This window comes from Tachypleus tridentatus, chromosome 2 (assembly GCF_004210375.1).
Source record: "Tachypleus tridentatus isolate NWPU-2018 chromosome 2, ASM421037v1, whole genome shotgun sequence".
NCBI classification, from domain to species: domain Eukaryota; kingdom Metazoa; phylum Arthropoda; class Merostomata; order Xiphosura; family Limulidae; genus Tachypleus; species Tachypleus tridentatus.
In genome coordinates, this window is record NC_134826.1 from 42,891,052 (window position 1) to 42,911,003 (window position 19,952).

At 35.6% G+C, this 19,952-nt stretch overlaps 1 protein-coding gene across 1 annotated transcript in view; it reads right to left on the reverse strand.

Annotated features, from left to right (window-relative positions):
• The window catches only part of LOC143241978 (uncharacterized), a 66,117-nt gene extending 46,560 nt beyond the window's left edge, over positions 1-19,557 (reverse strand). The window contains exon 1 of the mRNA XM_076485327.1: positions 19,300-19,557. Coding sequence (XP_076341442.1) covers positions 19,300-19,476 — 177 coding nt within the window. The 5' untranslated portion in view covers positions 19,477-19,557. The remainder of the gene's footprint in view (positions 1-19,299) is intronic.
• Positions 19,558-19,952: the final 395 nt, after the last annotated feature.

Genomic DNA, 19,952 nt, shown 5'->3' on the forward strand with positions numbered 1-19,952 from the left:
AGTATCAAACATGACTCGTAAATCTTAGGATATTCACGGAGTTACTGGAGTGAAATCGTTGAGCTATTAGACTGAAATTGTTCATCGTAACTGAGTTGATGGCAGAACATTTCCTTCTATTTTCATTTCTAAGCTTTAGAAAGGTATAGTTAAAAGAATAAAAATGCACGAATTATTATAATAAGATTGTTGATTTTTGGAATTAAGCACGAAGTGTTCAGCCGTACCACTGAAGGGCATTACAATAAAATATTCTTGTGGTATTTTGTAAGGCATTAATTATTAGTTTCAATATATAACATACAATGTAATACACATACTAAAGCACATTTCCTATTGTAACAGAATTACTCATCTGCAACTGTATTATCCTTAAGCCGATGTCATGATCTCAGATCTCAAGTGAAATCGCCCGACATGGCCAGGTGGTTAAGCCATTCGACTCGCAATCTGAGGGTCGCGGATTCGAATCTCCGTCCCAACAAACATGCTCGCCCTTTCATCCGTGAGAGCGTAATATTGTGACGGTCAATCCAACTGTTTGTTGATAAAAGAGTAGCCCAAGAGTTGGCGGTGGGTGGTGATGACTAACTGCCTTCCCTCTAGTCTTACACTGCTAAATTAGGGACGTCTAGCGCAGATAGCCCTTGTGTAGCTTTGCACGAAATTAAAACAGACCAAATTCTCAAGTACAAACTTTTAAGCCCCCCAGTCGCTCAGCGGTATGTCTGCGGATTTACAACGCTAAAACCGGGTTTCGATACCGTGGTGGGCAGAGCACAGATAGCCCATTATGTAGCTTTGTGCTTAATTCAAAACAACAACAACAACAACAAACTTTTAGCTCATAGCTCCATCTCTTGACTGGTTTGAAATCTAATTATAGCCGCAACTACTGAGGGTTCCCTTTCTTTTTGTACACCGAGTGACTACTACTAAAAATGGATACGTGTCTCTAATCAAACTTTCACAAATTTTATACTGGTTAAGCAATTGAAGCGAAACATTTTCTTGATAAAGCACAACATAAAAAAATACCTGTACTCGTGAGTGTACCCAAGCAGTTATGTAACAAATAGTTATGTCAAAAACGTATGAGTTTTTTATATTACTATTTGATCCCTTGTGTGCATATGGTATCGTTCAGTTGGATAAACAAACTATTATCGATATTCTATGAATCCAACATATATCTATGAAATATTACTTATTGTCTTTCTATCACAGCACTGATCTGGATATAATGGATCAATATAACTTCTTTTTTATTCTTGAATTCCGCGCAAAGCTACACGAGGGCTATTTGCGCAATCTTTCATCTGTGGTAAGAGGGTAAACCAAGAATTAGCGAAGAGTAATACTGACAGCTAGCGCGAATGGACTTCGAGTAGCTTTTCGCAAAATTTGAAAAGCAAAAGAATAAACAAACTAGTAGTTCTTTTAAGAAGGCATTGGATTAGTTTCAGTTTTGACTTACAAAAATAAGAAATAAGCATCCCTACAAATTATTTTATTCTAGAGAAACCTAACAATAATGTTTTGTGCACATTATGAAATGGAAAATTAAATCAAAATAACCAATCAGTATGACAAGTTATTCATCAAATTTTATAATAAGTTATAACATAACATCAGCTCGAAAACTATATTTAGTGAACCAGTATTTTAAGTTCGTAAGCATATCACTGACTCACAATAGAGTGAGATATAATATTGATTTTTTTACGTATTTAAAATTTAAAACTACTGTAATTATTCATAGGAAGCTGTTGGTTTATAGTTATATTTTTCTCTACATTTTTCTTCTACTTTTCCTCTATTATCACGATTATCTTTTTAAGTATAAGATCTTCAAAGGATTTAGATGTTAAAGAGATCTCGTTCATCCAAAAAAGTCTGAAACTTGTCATTACGAGTCTCTTAACTTGGACTAAAACCACACATGTAAACTGACTAGTCTGTACAAGAGGATAAAACGTAAGAAACTGGGATTTCATGATATAAACTCCTCTATCTGTTCCCTATTTTGTTTCTTCTTGTGTGTAAAACATAAGAAACTGGGATTTCATGATATAAACTCCTCTATCTGTTTCCTATTTTGTTTCTTCTTGTGTGTAAAACATAAGAAACTGGGATTTCATGATATGAAATCTTCTCATTGCCCATACTTAGTTTCTCTATGAATGAGTCATAAGAAACTGGGCTATGTTAAGTCCCCTATTGGTGTCTTCGTGAAACTGGGTTTTCACAATATTGATTTCTCTAACTGTCCTCTACCTAGTTTCTTCATGTGTTTAAAGCATGCGAAACTGGACTTTCAAATCATGGACTTCTAGCTGCTTCTTTCTGCAGTACTTATTTCTTCACTACTTAATTGATTGCAGTCAGGTGACGTTAATACCCTATAAACCTAACTGCTAACATGTTAAATGACTTATTTAAAGTGATGTATATTTCTCCACAACTTTTGTCATTTTATTTCACGTTCTCCGAGAATTTACATACTAAATGGAGTTAAACAACTTCTCAGTTAATAGCACAAGAGGTTCTTGATTTAAGTAATGAAGACGTCGTTAATTCAGGAGCACATTAACACATGAACGACATTAATAATCAATATAGTTTAAATTTCAGTATGTGGATGTGATTATGTGTTGAACTTCTGGAAACATAACCTAAAACCATTTACGTAATTATCTTGCATATTTTGACCTTCGTTTGCCCCCCACTGTCTGCGCAAGCTTACGGAAATAAAACTCGTGTTTCGATATCTGTGGTGGGCAAAGCACGGATAGCCCATTATGTAGTTTTGTGCCTAAAAACAACCAAAGACTTTCGTTTATTGTTGTGATATATACTCTAATAATATATTTCGTTTTAAATATATATTCAGTTCAAAGTGTGAGTTGTAGAAACACAGAGGTAACGAAAACTGTTAATGAAGAAACGATATAATTTTGTGATATTTTGTGGTTTGTATCTCTTGGATCTAGAATTTCAGGACAATCTAAATAGAAAGCGATCATTCTAAAGGATTTACTGGACTTAAAAAAATCTAATGTATGAGAAGTAAGACAAACATGACGTTACTTGTTACCAAACTTGGTAAAAGTGGGAACACTTTTTATTTGTTTTTCTTTCTCTGTTATAACGTAAGAAACTTTGCTTATATATAAAGTGGTGATGACTAGCTGCCATCCCTCTAGTCTTGCACTGCTAAATTAAGGACGGCTAGCGCAGACAGCACTGGAGTGAAAAAGATATTAAAAGGTTTAAAATGTAAATAAATCTACGCCTGAATAAAGAGTGCACACTCTTCTGATTACGTACGTGTTACTAAATCTACCTCTAGCCACGTAGGGTTCGTTCGAGCTATCATAGAAAGTGATACTTATTAACAGGGTATGTTTAACGTAAAGATCAATGTAATTACACCAAGACAAACACATATAGGTAGACATTCCTTAGCTTAACGGTGTTGCTTACGAATCTTTGATCTCACTGAAATGTGACTAAAACTCTGCATAATGTAATTCTATCTAAAAGTGAAAAGCTCATTAGAAGACCCTACAGTGCGAGCGTGTTTTCTCGTGACCATTTCATTGAAAGCTTCGACTCTGTATATCGTGACAGTAAGGGTTGGCTTGTCTATTGACTATTGATTGGATATAATATGTAAGACACCTAAAGTGTCTGTTTCGGAGAAAAACTAAGTGAATAGATCTGAAAACTCGACAGTGTTGTTCTGGAGAAAGGTAAAGCCTCTTAATGACAACATTACTTGTTCGGCTCCTTTCGGTCAATGACGCAAAATTTCGCTACACAACGAAACGCATGCGCATGTACATAGATATTAGTATCTTACTAAATCTACAAAATAAGTGGCATTCAACATGAATTTTAATTAACATGAGCGTTCAAGTTACCCGCCTGATTTTGTAAGGAATCACACTTGCATGTACATAGATTATACACACGTACGCTTATTCAATTTAGGGCTTACGTGAAGATCATCCCTTCTGATACTTGTCATCAAAGATAGACACTTTACGTCAAGAAACTGGTTAACCACTTGCAATACAGATCATTACAGAATGACGCGTGAAAAAACAGATTAACCGTTTCTAATACAAATCACTGCAGAGAAAAATTCACGTTAAACATTTCTAATATATTATTACAGGATAAAACTTAGGACAAAAAATCGGTTTATTTAAATCGAGCTTATTAATGACTTGAACATTTGCTTCCTTTCTATCTTGTTATTTAGTGATGAAGTTAATACGTGTATATCATTTGGTGTCTGATTCATGCTTTATATTATATACATAAAATAGTAGTTTATTTTAGCACACCAAACAAGACAAGTTAGTGTGCGATAATAATATAAATAAATGGTAGTTAAAGCTAATCAGTATCATACAAATTTAAAATTAAATTTTCGGTAACGAACAAAATATAGAAATTATAAAATAAATAATTAGTTAATTCTAGATACCTTGCGTTAAATTATCAAAAATATAACTGTTCGTATTCTCTCAGATTTATAGATTGCAATATTTCACGTGTTTCCTAAGTAAACTAAATCAGTATCTGCGGACAACAACGTTTTATACCTCTTGTATAACAATTACACACACACACACACAGATCCACGTGAAAAAATCGTACTATTAACACTTAGGAATATTGAAACAAACAGCGTTAAAATGCGGTAGCCAGACTTTCTGACACCAAGTAACGACGTCCTTAGGTACATACGAAACTATTTCACCAGTGGCATTGCAGTCATGCCTAACGAAACGTTTGTTACTCGTATGGAACGCACGCGAACACCTTGTTGTCAGTATCAGAACAGGCCAAACAGCTTACTTTAGATGAGTACATAACTTATTTCCTCATTTGAATTTGAGTTAATTATAAATGACAAAGTTAGATGGATGAACAACTGTGGGAAAATTATTAGAAACTTGATTTGTTCTTATTTCAACAGGTATTAAAAGAAAACAAGAAACCCACTTGAAATAAAAATGTATCTCAGAACGGCTGGTATGGGTATTAACACTTTTATTGATAAGGAGAGAAGAACGTTTCGACCTTTCAAGGTCATCCTCAGATTATCTTAACCTGAAGATGACATAGGAAAATTGAATCGTTGTTTTCTCCTTATTAATAAAAGTGTTAATACTCATACCAACCGTTCTGAGATACAGGAAAACAATTAACTGGTTATGGTATCTCAGAACGACTAGTATAAGTATTAACACTTTTATTTGGTTTTTTGTCATCAAGAATAACTCGTTATGGACATTTCTATTCTGCGAACTAATTTTTGTGTCTTCAGAATGAATATCCAGGTTGATATTAAATCGAAAGTTTTACTTCCGTTTATTACAAATGTAGTTTATGAACGATTTGTTTGTTTGTTTGTTTGTTTTTGAATTTCGCACAAAGCTACTCGTGGGCTATCTATGCTAGCCGTCCCTAATTTAGCAGTGTAAGACTAGAGGGAAGGCAGCTAGTCATCACCACCCACCGCCAACTCTTGAGCTACTCTTTTCCCAACGAATAGTGGGATTGACCGTCACATATAACGACCTCACGGCTGAAAGGGCGAGCATGTTTGGCGCAACGGGGATGTTTATGAACAGATGAGGAAGTTAAGGAACGGATCAGAAAACATTTATCATGTAAACTCTTGTCAGAACATACAACTACTATTAATTAACACCAATGGTTTAATTCAGTACAAATGTCCAGTTTAAGTTCACCATGTCTTAGCGGTAAGTCTGAGGGTTGATCACGCTAAAATTCGAGTTTCGAGCAAAGAATTAAATAGCACACAATGTAACTTTGTGCTTAACACTAAGCAAACAAACAAACAAAACCAATTTTGGTTAAATTAAGTGATGTTTTTTAACGATAATGGTGAAATAATAGGGCTTTTAAAAGTTATTGACAGCATGTATACATCCTAAAAACCTTCTGTACTTGCTAGAGCCAACAACTTAGTTAACAAGAAGTTTCCATGACAACTAACGACAAAATGATACACACAGTTTGCGAGGTACGTTATGTCCATGTTTTGATGGGAATATTTTTTGTTTATGAATATACTTCGTTTTAACAGATTAGATATTACTTTAGATTAAATAAATGAAAATCTCATCAATTTCCTTTTATTTTTGTAAATGGATTAATTAGCAAAAGACTAGTGGTTACTTAACTCATTAGGGTATACGGAGTTCGGCCAGGTTTCAAACGTTTGTTTATATACGCATGTCACCATTAGGGCGTGGAGACAAAAGAAATCCTTCCGTTTCTAACTCCATCAATAGAATAGTTCAATAGTTCCGTTGACAGATCAAACATGGGAAAATAAGTTGTTCCAGAATCTGCCAGAAATCTCCCAAAACTTCTTTTTTGCTCAAAGAAACAGTTAATTTGTTCGAAATACGTCATACGGTGTCGGAAAATGCCGACAGAATACGCTATATTTAAAGATACATGACGTCATACGTTACAACCTGAGGTAAAGAATATCTGATAATACTCAAAGCCTTGTTATTTATGTGGTAAATAAAACACTGATAAATGGAAAGATTTTGTGGGGTAGAAACGCATGGACACGACATACCTGTACATTTGTTTTCAGCCGGAACGCCGAACCGCCACTATTTCGAACCTTGCATGGTTATTCAGTACAATTAGCGTTCCGACATCGCTTGATTTAGTTCAACACCACTAACTAAAAGTGAGTTCAGATTTAAAGATAAGAAATGTTTTGACAGGCCATTAAGAGCGATAGGTTTGGTTTGTTTTGAATTTCGCGCAAAGCCACACGAGGGCTACCTGCGCTAGCCGTCCCTAATTTGGCAGTGTAAGACTAGAGAGAAGGCAGCTAGTCATCACCATCCGCCGCCAACACTTGGGCTACTCTTTTACCAACGAGTAATGGGATTGACTGTCACATAATAACGCCCCAACGGTTGAAAGTGCGAGCGTGTTTAATGTGAAGAGGATTCGAACCCGCGACCCTCAAATTATGAGTGGAGCACCTCAATCAACCACCGAGCCATGCGGGCCAAATGGGAGAGGAATTGCAAACCTATTGAAAATAACTAAATAGTTAAGAAATTTTTAATTGCTCTATTCCAAAAGAACGAATGAATTGCAAGGGAACATCTTAATAGTTCCAGTCAATCTTCCAGGGAAGAACACTGTTTAACATTATGCCTGTCCCTCTACTTAGACGACTGGTCAACAAGCAACACTCACCAATTAAGTGATAAGTTATAATTCTAGTAACACTTGACTTTACAAACCCTAGAATATGATACCTTAGTTATGCATGTGGCTAACCACTGATTATGCAGTCTCATTTAAATATCTAAAGCAAAACGTTCGCGTTGCCTGATATTAATACCTTTAATAACGATGCACTTTAGTTTAGTCACACATAATGACGTTAACTACAAAAAAATGGCTCCGCAGCAAATATAGTTATTGACCCAGGACTATCTAGGTCAATCGGGTCTTACCGAAATTATTTTTCTAACACTTTATTGGTTTGTTTTGAACGTCGCGCAAAGCTACACGAGGGCTATCTGTGCTAGCCGTCTCTAATTTAGCAATATAAGACAGGAGGGATGGTAAAAAGTCATCACCACCCACCGCTAACTCTTGAGGTACTCTTTTACCAAAGAATAGTGGGATTGACCATCACATTATAACGCTTCCACGGCTGAAAGGGCGATCATGTTTGGTGTAACGGGGATTCGGAACCATCGCCACTCAGATTACGAGTCGAGTACCTTAATAATCTGGCCACCAGGCCAAGGTAGAAAACAAGCAGTAAAACTGCAGTAGACCATCATAATATATTTATAACCGTGTTTCGAGCAACATAAGTTAATGGCCTATACTGTTGTTTTCATGGGATATAACGTTTGATGATTCTATACTTTGAAAGGCTTTGTTTGAATGTAGAACATATTGTTCCGTTTACTGAGCTACAAAAGAAAAGAAAACATGGAACAAACTGTACAGTACTGTGTGAAGTCTGTTATGTTCTTCTTCAGACAACATCTATCCGAAACATACTGAATTAAACAAAAGAAAACTTTTATATATGTATTTACATGAAATATCTATAGCATGTGGATCTAGTTACTGAAACTTATTTATATCTGTGAGAAAGATCATGCGATGTCAAATCGTCGTACACGAAATATTCCATTCTCTCTCGGTATAAGAAAACACACACACACTCTCTAGGTAATGTTTTGGTATCAAACAGTAAACCTATATCACGATATTAGCAACAATAATGTGATAGTTATTGATTGTTCTTAAGTTGGGAAACAACCTGGGAAATTTTTCGCAGTAACACCAGTTTTAGCTTTTAAAAGAAGGCTTTAATATCAAAACAAAAACACTTAAAGTTATTGTGACGAAACGTACGTAAGTGACGAGTAGTTTAAATTTTATAATTTTTATAATTACAGTTTCAGTTAACTTACTAGGGTAATACAAGGATTAATATTTTAAGATTAATTAATGTTAATCATCTATAATATTCCCAAAGAGAAATATCCACTTACATAGTACATGCTCTTTCGTTAAATGTTGAACGTTTAAATATTATAACATCATCATAATTACTGATGATTTGCTAGGCTTAATTACACATTAAGCGTATATTAGAACTTCAAACGACAACTGAGAATCTATGACCATCTGTTTCGGCGCTTCTGTTTGGTTGGAAACAATTACTGTTTTATTAAGCTCTCGAATTATTCAGTACACAAACATTTCCATGTAGATTTTGATCGATATATTTACTTTGGCCTGGCATAGCCAGGTGGTTGGGGTGCTCGACTCGTAATCTGAGGGCTGCGGGTTCGAATCCCCATCGCACCACACATGCTCGCCCTTTCAGCCGTGAGGGATGTTATATGAAACGGTCGAGCATACTCTTCGTTGGTAAAAGATTAGCCCAAGAGTTAGCGGGGGTGGTGATGACTAGCTACCTTCTCTCTAGTCTTACACTGCTAAATTAGGGATGGCTAGCGCAGATAGCCCTCGTGTAGCTTTGTGCAAAATTGAAAAAATAAGGAACTAATTGTCTCACTAACAATAATTATGCCTTTGGTCTTTCATCTGGATTGTCCGGTAGTATGGGGTAAACTAGATCCTAAAATATGTAACATATTAAAGATGTTCATAACGACGTTAATAAAATATTCGTGGTCTGTTTATGAAGGAGATCTTATCCTGTACTATATTTAAAAGGGCTCTTTTCTGAAGTTAATGTTAAAAATAAGTTTACCTACACTTGTGGTGCAGCCTATATTAATAGCAAATCGTTGTCTACAAAATGGGGTTCAAACAACAATAAGCCAACAATATTAATCACTTCAAATAATTTTATATCTTTAGGGGGTAACTATCATGTTTTAAAAATGCTATATACGGTGAGACGTTGTGGAATATGAAACGTTTTGTCGTCTGATTTCTGGCTTTGCGTCTGTTGTTTGAACTATGGCTGACAGACGAAGTATTCTTAGTGCAGATATTCGCACTTTAAGATTATATTATTTATAAATATTTTGCATTATTTTGTTACGTTTTTGTTGACATTAGTATATAGATAATAAAAATGTTGTGGATTTACATAATTAACTCGTTCAGAACTGAGTATGTATTTGATATAACACAAATAATTGTGATCCTTCATATCTACAGGCTTAACTCAGTAACATTGGTAACATTTATCAGCTCCAATGAGAACACATTACGATATTATGATTGTAATGTAAACAACGCTGAACAGAATACACAAGCCTTTGAATTTAAACTTCATAAAAGTTGTTTTGGTTTTAAATATTGCATTTTCCATTATTTAGTTGCGGAGATTTCTAAACATATATATTTTTTCTGTTACGTAAGAATTTTTTTTACAAATTAGGAAGAAAACTTATTTCGTTTATCACAATGAATATTTTGTATTATTATGGGGCTTCCTTGTGAGTTCTAGAACAATCGATAACCCTCTCACGTCGCGATTGGTCTAGAGAAATCTAGAACCAGTGGTAGTCAACATTTTAATCATAAAATCACTGATCTGATTTCAATGGAAATTATTCGTTTATGTAATAGTTCATACGACGTTTCGTGAAAAACCTGTACACTAAGAAGAAAAACAGCGGATTTCATTTAGAAATTAATGTAAAACATGTAACAATTTCAAGACAACATGACCATCGCAGGGCTGTGTTATTTAAGCAAACCTCCAAAATGATATCTTATTAGTTCTCATAATGTAGTGCTTTGATATTTTCATGACACTAAAAGTAAATGAGCTATGCAATTAGTAGGAGCGAATCTTCGATAGATACGTAATTAACTATAAGACTGTATAAATGTTTCGGTTTATCAGAAGGAAAAGCATCTGAGCCACATCTGAAACTAGGTAAATGTCACGAAAAAATCTAGATTCGAAATATTCTTAACATTTAAAAATTATTAAAATCACTCGTGTAGGTTGAAGGTCTGATAATTAATTATCCATATTCTTGTCTACATCTCAAAAGTCTGGAATTTCTTAATTCGTACGTTGAATAATATGTTATTCAGGTTTTAAACAAATACCTAATTTAATTGTAATAATTATTGTGTGGATTCTCATCTTGTCATTTTCCGAGTATAAATATTTAAGACAAACACGTTATTTTAGAACCAATATCAATAAACATATGCACTGACTGTCCACGTCATTAGAAACTTTCTTCCACAAATAGAATATTCCATTTATTTGCATATGCAAAACAGACTGACCAAATAAATGTATCAGGTCGTTTATTGAGCACTTTAAGTAGGGGACAATCATATTGTGGTTTATTTGTAAGATAAAGGCAAAGAACTCTGCAAATTTTAATAATAGCGTAACAGTAATTGCACTTTTATTAAGTACGCCGTGACAACTGTTGAAGTGGAAATGGTGGAATAGATCTAATAATAGAAAAACCATAGCCACTAACTGCTAATGGCAAACCGAACGGAAAGGCTATTTATTGACTGGATTTGAAAAGTATTATAAAAATTTAAACTGTCCCTCAACTGATCAAATCCGTCAACGCTGGTTAGGATTCGACTATCTAACTACACAATGCGAATTATTTATGCAAGAAATGTGACATGACCTAACTAGTGTTAAACAAAACAGAAAACACCAACTGTGGACAAGATTTTATTGTCAGCGCGTAATGTGGTTGGTCTAAAGAGTTGCATTTCATCAGTTTCTGTACTGATGGTAGAGTGCAAATATCAGAAACTCGCCAGAGTTACTAGAGGTGGTGTAATAATGTGGAGCATTCTCGTGAGAGGAATAGAATTTTTTGTTTCTTAAAAATACATTAATGTCAATAAAATACCTGAATGTTGTTAGCTGTTGGGTTCACCTCTCAATGTTGCATTTACACCTGTCCAAGACGATAATGTAAATAATTTTGTGCTTTTGTTATTCAAAATCGGTTCCCAAAAATTTGCTTTTCTTTGTGTGTGTGTGTGTGTGTCTGTGCAGCAAAATTACCATATCTCATTCTAGCGTGCGTGTGTGTGTGTTTTCTTATCGCAAAGCCACATCGGGCTATCTGCTGAGCCCACCGACAGAAATCGAACCTCTGATTTTAGCGCTGTAAATCCGTATACTTACCGCTGTACTAGCGGGGGGCTCTCATCCTAGTTAAGCATACTTAGAATAAATCTGAATGTCGTATTCGCTACCTTAATCCTCGAGCAACATCTGTGAACTAGCTTCACAATGAAATAAGACCCATTTCACTATCTCGTTCATTTCATGCCATGCTGATGACTATAATTACAGCGAAAGGTGGTCAAACCGGTAATTAAACTCTAATCCTTTCAAACAACCCATTTAATTCATAAAGACTTAATTATAAAAAAGTACAATATTTTATATTGCTCGAAATATTCGGCCATCAAATTTAACATGATAGGAGCGGCTGTTTTATAAGCATGATTATCATTGATTTCCATGTTTGTATTATTTAAGATACTGAAAAATGATTGAAGTGAAGATACTACTACACCAGAGTATATTATTACTTTTATGTAGCCATTTTTCTTCGAATAATAGTTTTTTTATATTTTCTTTTCTTTGTTGTTGCGACGCAAATTTTTGTTTTATTTTTAAATTTCGCGCAAAGCTACACGAAGAATATCTGCACTAACCGCCCTTAATTTAGCAGCGTAAGACTAGAGAAAAGTCAGCTAGTCATCAACACCCACCGCCATACTTGGGATACTCTTTTACCAACGAATAGTGAGATTGACCGTCACATTATAACGCCCCCACGGCTGTAAGGACGAGCATGTTTGGTGCGACGGTGATTCGAACCCGCAACCCTCAGATTACGAGTCGAACGCCTTAACCCACCTATCCATGCCGTGCACGAAGTACATTTCAATTTAAATACATACAGTAAATACAATTTGTACTAGCTCCAGTAACTACTAGTTAATTATCAGTTTTATTCATTTTTATATGAATTTAGATATGAACTTAAGGTTTAAGCGATATTTACTGAATAATAACTAAATAAATTCATCTTTATGAATAAGTCCCCCGGTTGGAAGACGTTGGACTACTGGATAACAATGCTATAATCTGGGGCTCGATTCCCCGCGGTTGGCGCAGCAGAAAACCCAAGATGACTGCTGTAAATTAAGCAAGTAAAATATTATAAATAATTTCACGAACTCAGATATTTACGAAACCAGGACGGCTGGATTGAATTTATTTATACTGTTTTCATACGCATTCACATTTATGCTCTTTCACCCACACACACATTATATACACATACATATATATTAGATCTTCTGTGCCTTTGTATTCATACGTTTTAAAAATCAGATCCAAGCATTACTGCAACATTGACAGTTGCCAGAATTCTCTTTCGATGTTTCCTTGAAGCACTATTGTTAAGAATGAAAAAAAAAAACGTTTACAAATTGCAAATTCGCTTTTTATACAAGTAAAGGAAACTACAGAAAACGCCCAGCGATTCCTCTACATTTAATGCAGTGATTGTAGTACTGAAGTGTCTGGAAGTAACAAGCATCTTTAAACTGGTGACATGTGTGAAGCTCTGTAGTTTAGGCTTAGGTCATGTATATAAATCTGTATAGAAACAGAGTGTCTCACTTATTATTGCTTTTACTACCTAGGCTTAAATAGCCTGTTCCAGTGGTGATGTTTCTCCATCATCATCAGACTGAACTTTAAACAGGTAATAATTTTCCTAATCTCTGTTGATGTTTTCATCGGAATTATATGTCTTGAATTTTCAATCAATTTCATATTATGAATGAACTCAAAAAAGTGAAAGTAAAACACACCTCTTTTAATGTGGCTCAGAAGTATGTGTGAAAGGCTTAAAACGCAAAGAGTAAAGTTTTGATACACGTCATTGTATAACTATGTGCTCACACATACACACTATACAATAACTTTTCTATGCTACGTCCCTACACAACTGACAAGTTGTTACATATATACTTGCCATACACAAATTAAAAATGAATTATATGAAATTATTGCAACTTATTGAATAGGTGATATATTTCAGAATATTCAGTTTGAGGAAAATTTAAAAGAAGTATACCACTTATCCTAACCTTAAAAGGGTCCGGCATGACCAGATGTTTAGGATGTTCAACACGTTATTTAAGGGTCACGGGTTCGAATCTCCGTTACACCAAACATGGTCACCCTTTCAGCCGTGGGGGCGTTATAATGTCACGTTTGATCCCACTCTTCGTTGGTAAAAGATTAGCCCAAGAGTTAGCGGGGTGTGGTGATGACCAGCTGCCTTTCCTCTCGTCTTACACTGCTAAATTAGGGACGGCTAGCGCAGATAGCCCTCGTGTAGCTATGCGCGAAATTAAAAACAAAAGAAAAAATCCTATCCTTAAAGAGTCTACTTGAATTTCAAACAGTTTCTTGTATAGAAATTGGACTGAATACATTACATGATATTTAATATGTTTCTTTACAACCATTAATGATTATTTTATGTGATTACGTGAGAAAAATAAGTATTCGAGCTAAAGACGTTCGTTCGCTAAATACCACGTAGAATTTGATGACGTGTTCAAAGAAGAACCAGTTTTAAAGACACATTAAAAGAAAAATGAACATTTGTTTTATTATTCAAAAAATTTGTATCTAAAAGTTTTGTTTAAATATTCATCCTGATAAATAGAGGCAACACTACTTCATGTTTGAAACCAATATTTTATAGCTGCGTTTCGTACGCCCCCCCCTCCAATGGCACAATGACATGTCTGTGGACTAACGATGCTAGTAACCGGGTTTCGATACCTATGGTGGGCAGAGCACGGATTACGTAACTTTGTGGTTAACTGTAAACAAACAAACCTTCATTTCGTAACATATTAAGATCAGTAGAGCATTTATTTTGGCACCACTTAATATATATATATATAAAGATATCGATTTCTATATTCTAAGTGGTGTGCTCACGTGGTGAGAGGGTCAACTGGAGTGACAATGCATGTTCTTCAATATGTCTACCGCACGAAAAGGCGTTATTCATAATAAGAAGAAACTATTGATTCCAACCATGCCTTAATAAATATTTACTCAGTAAACGCAGTTCTAATGAGGTGCAAACTGTAGAAATTTGCCGACGTCGTTGAACCAAATTGTTACATACACTGCAACTGCACAGAGTTCTAATCAATGATACATAAGTACTAACTTATGCTCGTTTCTTTCGAAGTTCGCGCAAAACTACGCAAGTACTATCTGCACTAACTGTCCCTAATTTAACTGTGAAAGACTAGAGGGAAAGCAGCAAGTCATCACCACCCACTACCAATTCGTAAGCTATTTATTCCTTTACCAATAAGTAGCAGGGTTGAAAATCACATTATAATGCTACACGGCTGAAAGAGTGACTATGTTTGGTAGGATTCGAAACCGCGACCTCCAGACTACAAGGTAGCGTGACTGTCCACATCTTATCTGTTATGCGGTGTAGACTATCGAACCAAGACTAGAAGACTACCCCTAGAACTTTGAAGCAAAACACACTGTAGTGGTTGAGTTCAGAGAAAAGATTGTGATAGTTTTGTTTATCTCTTTCTAATGTTTGGGAAGCTGGAACGGTGTGAATATATTTGTTGCAAATATATATGCAAAAACAGCTAGTTTGAGTTGAGAAAATATTTTACGTAGAAGAGCGAACAACGTTTCGACCTTCTTCGGTCATCGTCAGGTTCACAACGAAAGAAAGAGGTAACTGACCGGAAGCTGACCACATGTTTGGAAGGGGTTGTGTAACTGAGTGTCGGAATGTAGAGGGCGGTGTTTATGTGGTCAGCTTCCGGTCAGTTACAAGTGGGTTTTCTCGACATCACTGATTATTTGTTGCCAATGTTTCAGGAAAAATTATTTGTTGATTTAAACTATTCTGTTTCTCTTTTCTTTGGGAAATTGAAAACACTTGGGTTTATTTTCCTTATAATGTTTCAGGAAAAGAACACTCTAGCTTTATTTACCGCTCACTGAACGCTGGAAGACATGGGTTTGGGGAGAATAGAACACGATAACTTTGTTCATCTAGTTCTAAACATTGGAAGACAGAGTTGTTGGGAGATTGTAACACGATAGGTTTTCATCTCCCTCTTAACGTTGCAAAACAAGGTCACAGAGAGATTAGAACAAGGTTGCTTTGTTTATTCCTGTCTAAATATTGGAAGACAATGTTATTTCAAGATTAGAACACGATAGGTTTTCATCTCCCTCTAAACGTTGGAAGACAATGTTATTGGTAAATTAGAACACGACAGTTTTGTTCATCTTCTTCTAAACATTGGAAGACGGTGTTGTTGGGAGATTAGATTAAAACACGATAGGTTTTCATCTCCCTCTAAAGGTTGGAAGACAAGGTCACAGAGAGATTAGAACACGGTTATTTTGTTTATTTCTCTCTGAATGTTGGAAGATAAGAACTTTCAGAGATAATTTACAACATATAGCTTTATTTACCTTCGTACTTGTGTGGGCTCACAGTACAAACTGAATGGTTTTTAAATATTTTTGCATCTTTGGTTATTTACAACAATGTGTGTGTGTTTTCTTATAACAAAATCACATTGGACTATCTGCTGAGTCCACCGAGGGGAATTGAGTCCCTGATTTTAGCGTTGTAAATCCATAAACTTACCGCTGTCCCAGAGGGGAACATTTACAACAGACGTGGTAACAATAGTTTGGGATATAAAAATTATTGTTCTGATTGGTTGCATGAGTGTAATATTACATAGTTATCAAATATATATATTTTTAAAAAGTTACAGTTATCAATAATATATTGTGGTTTTAAAAAAAGGCAAATTTAAATGGTTTATCTCGCTCGACATTATAGAAATAAATAAATAAATGTTGTCATATTTTTATGGTTTCATTCTTAATGAGAAGCAATAACTGATAAAATAATTTAATGATAATAGAGTTTATAGCATATTCTGTGAACTTTTCGTAAAGAAAAAGCTATCAGGAGTATATGCTAATGGCATTGATGTATTTGTTTACTGTCAAACACAACAGGTTATCTGTGCTCTGCTCAATAGGGATATCGAAACACAGTTTCTAGCGTTATAAGTCTATAGACATGCAGCTGTGTCACTGGAGGGGAGGGGTGACAATGACGTAATAATACTAGTAACTGGAACTGACAAATTATTTGTTTCTCGTATTTTAAGATAATTCCATTCTCTTTTTATAACAAACAAACATTTCTATTTTCGTTCGTATATTGGACAAACCTAAACAAGGCGTCTTCATGAGTTTTAACAGCATGAATCCAAGGCTTGAGACTGAATACAGCATCAGTATCTACTAAACTAAAGTATATGTAGTTTTCTGCCCTGTAGACAGCATTTATTTCTCAGACACAAACATCTTTCTGAGATCGCGGCCGTAAAATACGCGAATTTCGTCTCAACAAACTGATGTCAGAACGTTTTCCTTTTTTGTCTAAACTTTCAATTATATAAGACGCCTGGGGCAACTACGCAACGATAAGGACTTTCCGTTGTGTAAAAGGTATGTTGTATAATTTTACGTCGAACGTTGTTTTTTTGTCATAGTCATTCTTGTGCACCCAAACCTCACCTAATATCGCAATGAAATTTAATCTAGCAACAGGTTCACGTACGAGGTGTTTTTATATAATATTCTGTAGTTTTTCCTTCAACCAAGGTACCTGAGTTTGTTTCTTTACGAAGCAAGTTTTTTATGAATTGTTTCATGCATATCTGGGCCCGGCATGGCCAAGCGTGTTAATGCGTGCGACTCGTAATCTGAGGGTCGCGGGTTCGCATCCCCGTCGCGCCAAACATGCTCGCCCTCTCAGCCGTGGGGACGTTATAAAGTTACGGTCAATCCCACTATTCGTTGGTAAAAGAGTAGCCCAAGAGTTGGCAGTGGGTGGTGATGACTAGCTGCCTTCCCTCTAGTCTTACACTGCTAAATTAAGGACGGCTAGCACAGATAGCCCTCGAGTATCTTTTGCGAAATTCAAAAAACAATTTGTGTTAGTCCAAAGTTTTCTTTTAGAATGTTCTGTCTTTTTAGCGATAAAGTGAATAAATTTCAGAATTTCTGTCAAACCTGCACAAAAATTATCTGCCAATAGCCGTCCATAATGTTGAAATGATAGATTAAAGAGAAGGTAGCTAATATACAGCACCCATCACCAGTTTGAGAAGGAAGGTAGCTAGTGCAGAGCATCCATAATCAGTTCTAGATGGGAGGCAGCTAGCAAACAGCATCCATAATCAGTTCTAGATGGGAGGCGGTAGCAAACAACATCCATAATCAGTTCTAGATGGGAGGCGGCTAGCAAACAACACCCATAATCAGTTCTAGAGGGAAGGCAGCTAGCATGGTAATACTGTTTATCAGTTCATGTTGAGGAATAGAATCTTGAGGTTACAACCACTGAGATAATTTAAAATCAAAGAATTACAAAAAAGTCCCCCGCTGGTACAGCGGTAAGTCTGTGGATTTACAACGCTAAAATCAGAGGTTCGATTTCTTTCGGTGGACTCACCAAATTCTCAGTGTTTTACCAACTGTTATGATGCATCATTAAGCTCTATATTTTCCCAACTCTTTGGGCTTAGACCAGTTTCTGGAAACATCCTTCTTCTTATGAGCTTGACATCGAGTTCGACGACAACTTGAAAGCTATTGAAGGTTTTTATCACACACGAAGTTAGCCATTTTAAATTCTGAGGTTTATTTCTATTCTGTTTTTACTGACACATGACATAATCAGGAGTCTCTTTGGAAAGATCATTTTAAAAACTATTTTTTTATAGTTAGTAATTGATTATTGTAGTTTAGCTCTTTCCTTTTAATTTTTCTACTATGTATAAAATTAACTTATTTTATTATTCCAGTACCAACTGCGGGGTTGTGGTTTTATTGTTCGGGTTCCGTGAATGCAAAGACAAAAATCACTAATTTGGTGGGCCCGGTATGGCCAAGCTTGTTAAGGCGTTCGATTCGTAATCCGAGGGTCGCGGGTTCGAATCCCAGTCGCACCAAACATGCTCGCCCTCTCAGTAGTAAGGGCGTTATAATGTGACGATCAATCCCACTATTCGTTGGTAAAAAAAGTAGCTAAAGTGTTGGCGGTGGGTGGTGATGACTAGCTACCCTCCCTCTAGTCTTACACTGCTAAATTAGGGACGGCTAGCACAGATAGCCCTCGAGTAGCTTTGCGCAAAATTCAAAAACGAAACAAACAAAACAAACAAACTAATTTGGTGCGTTATAAGAGTAATAAGAACAGCGCAAGAGTTGACGAGGGATAGTGTTGACTAGCTGCCTTCTTTCTATCACCTGGAGATGGTTCTCGTGTAGCTTTGTACGAAATCTAACAAAACAGATGAAGCCTAAAAGTGACAAACACTATCAGGATGCGATTGTTTAGACCAAATGTTGTGCTCAGTTAGTTCATTCACGTCTTTATGAGTCAGTTGCATATTTAGAGCCTTAAAGTTCATTCAAATCGACACTTTCAAATGTGAAACAAAAATGTAATTATTTTAGAAGTAAAAATAACTATTATATACCTTGTAGATCGATCTGTATTTCCAAAGCAAATAAATGTAAAACATTTATACGAAAGAAATTGCAAAACTAAATTCAAAGCTCTTTATAGTTAGGCTTACCTGTTCGCTTGCTTGGGCGCTATTCAATTGTTTTTTCCATTCACGAAAGCTGGAATTCCTCGTGTTTCTATCATCTTTGATAAGCTTTCCGAATTCTACCGTCACGGGCAAAGCTGTGACTACATTTCCTTTTTTATTTCGAAAATGAACCTGTTCTGCTACTGAGAGAGAGAGCATTCTGAATAATGAGACCTCACAGCCAGTCTTCGTTTCCGAACCTGAAAACCTGGCAAAACGGCGCGGTTCTATCGCTTGTTCTAAAACTCAGCTATTTGGAAGGCAGTATTTAAACGATTTTTTTATTACAGAGTTTTGGAGTAGCTAGTGACGCCTAGTGGAAGAAGTTATAACCAGACTTAACGAATCAAAGGCAGTGAGTATTCTAGTTTATCAAAACGCAAGGGAAACAAAAGCAGTCAATAAGACAACAGTAATAAAATAGAAACTGATAAATTGTGGAAAATTTCCATAGGTATAGAAGGAAGCTGCTTGAATATTTGTCAGTGAACAGTTTAAAAACACAGTCTTTATAGAACTGTACGTCTGCATAATTAACCCTTGGGAACTGCTTTTCCACTAAAGTACTGCTTAAAAAACGGAAATATACCTTAATAATCTTAGTAATTTATTTTGGATCAATTTTGAAATCTCTC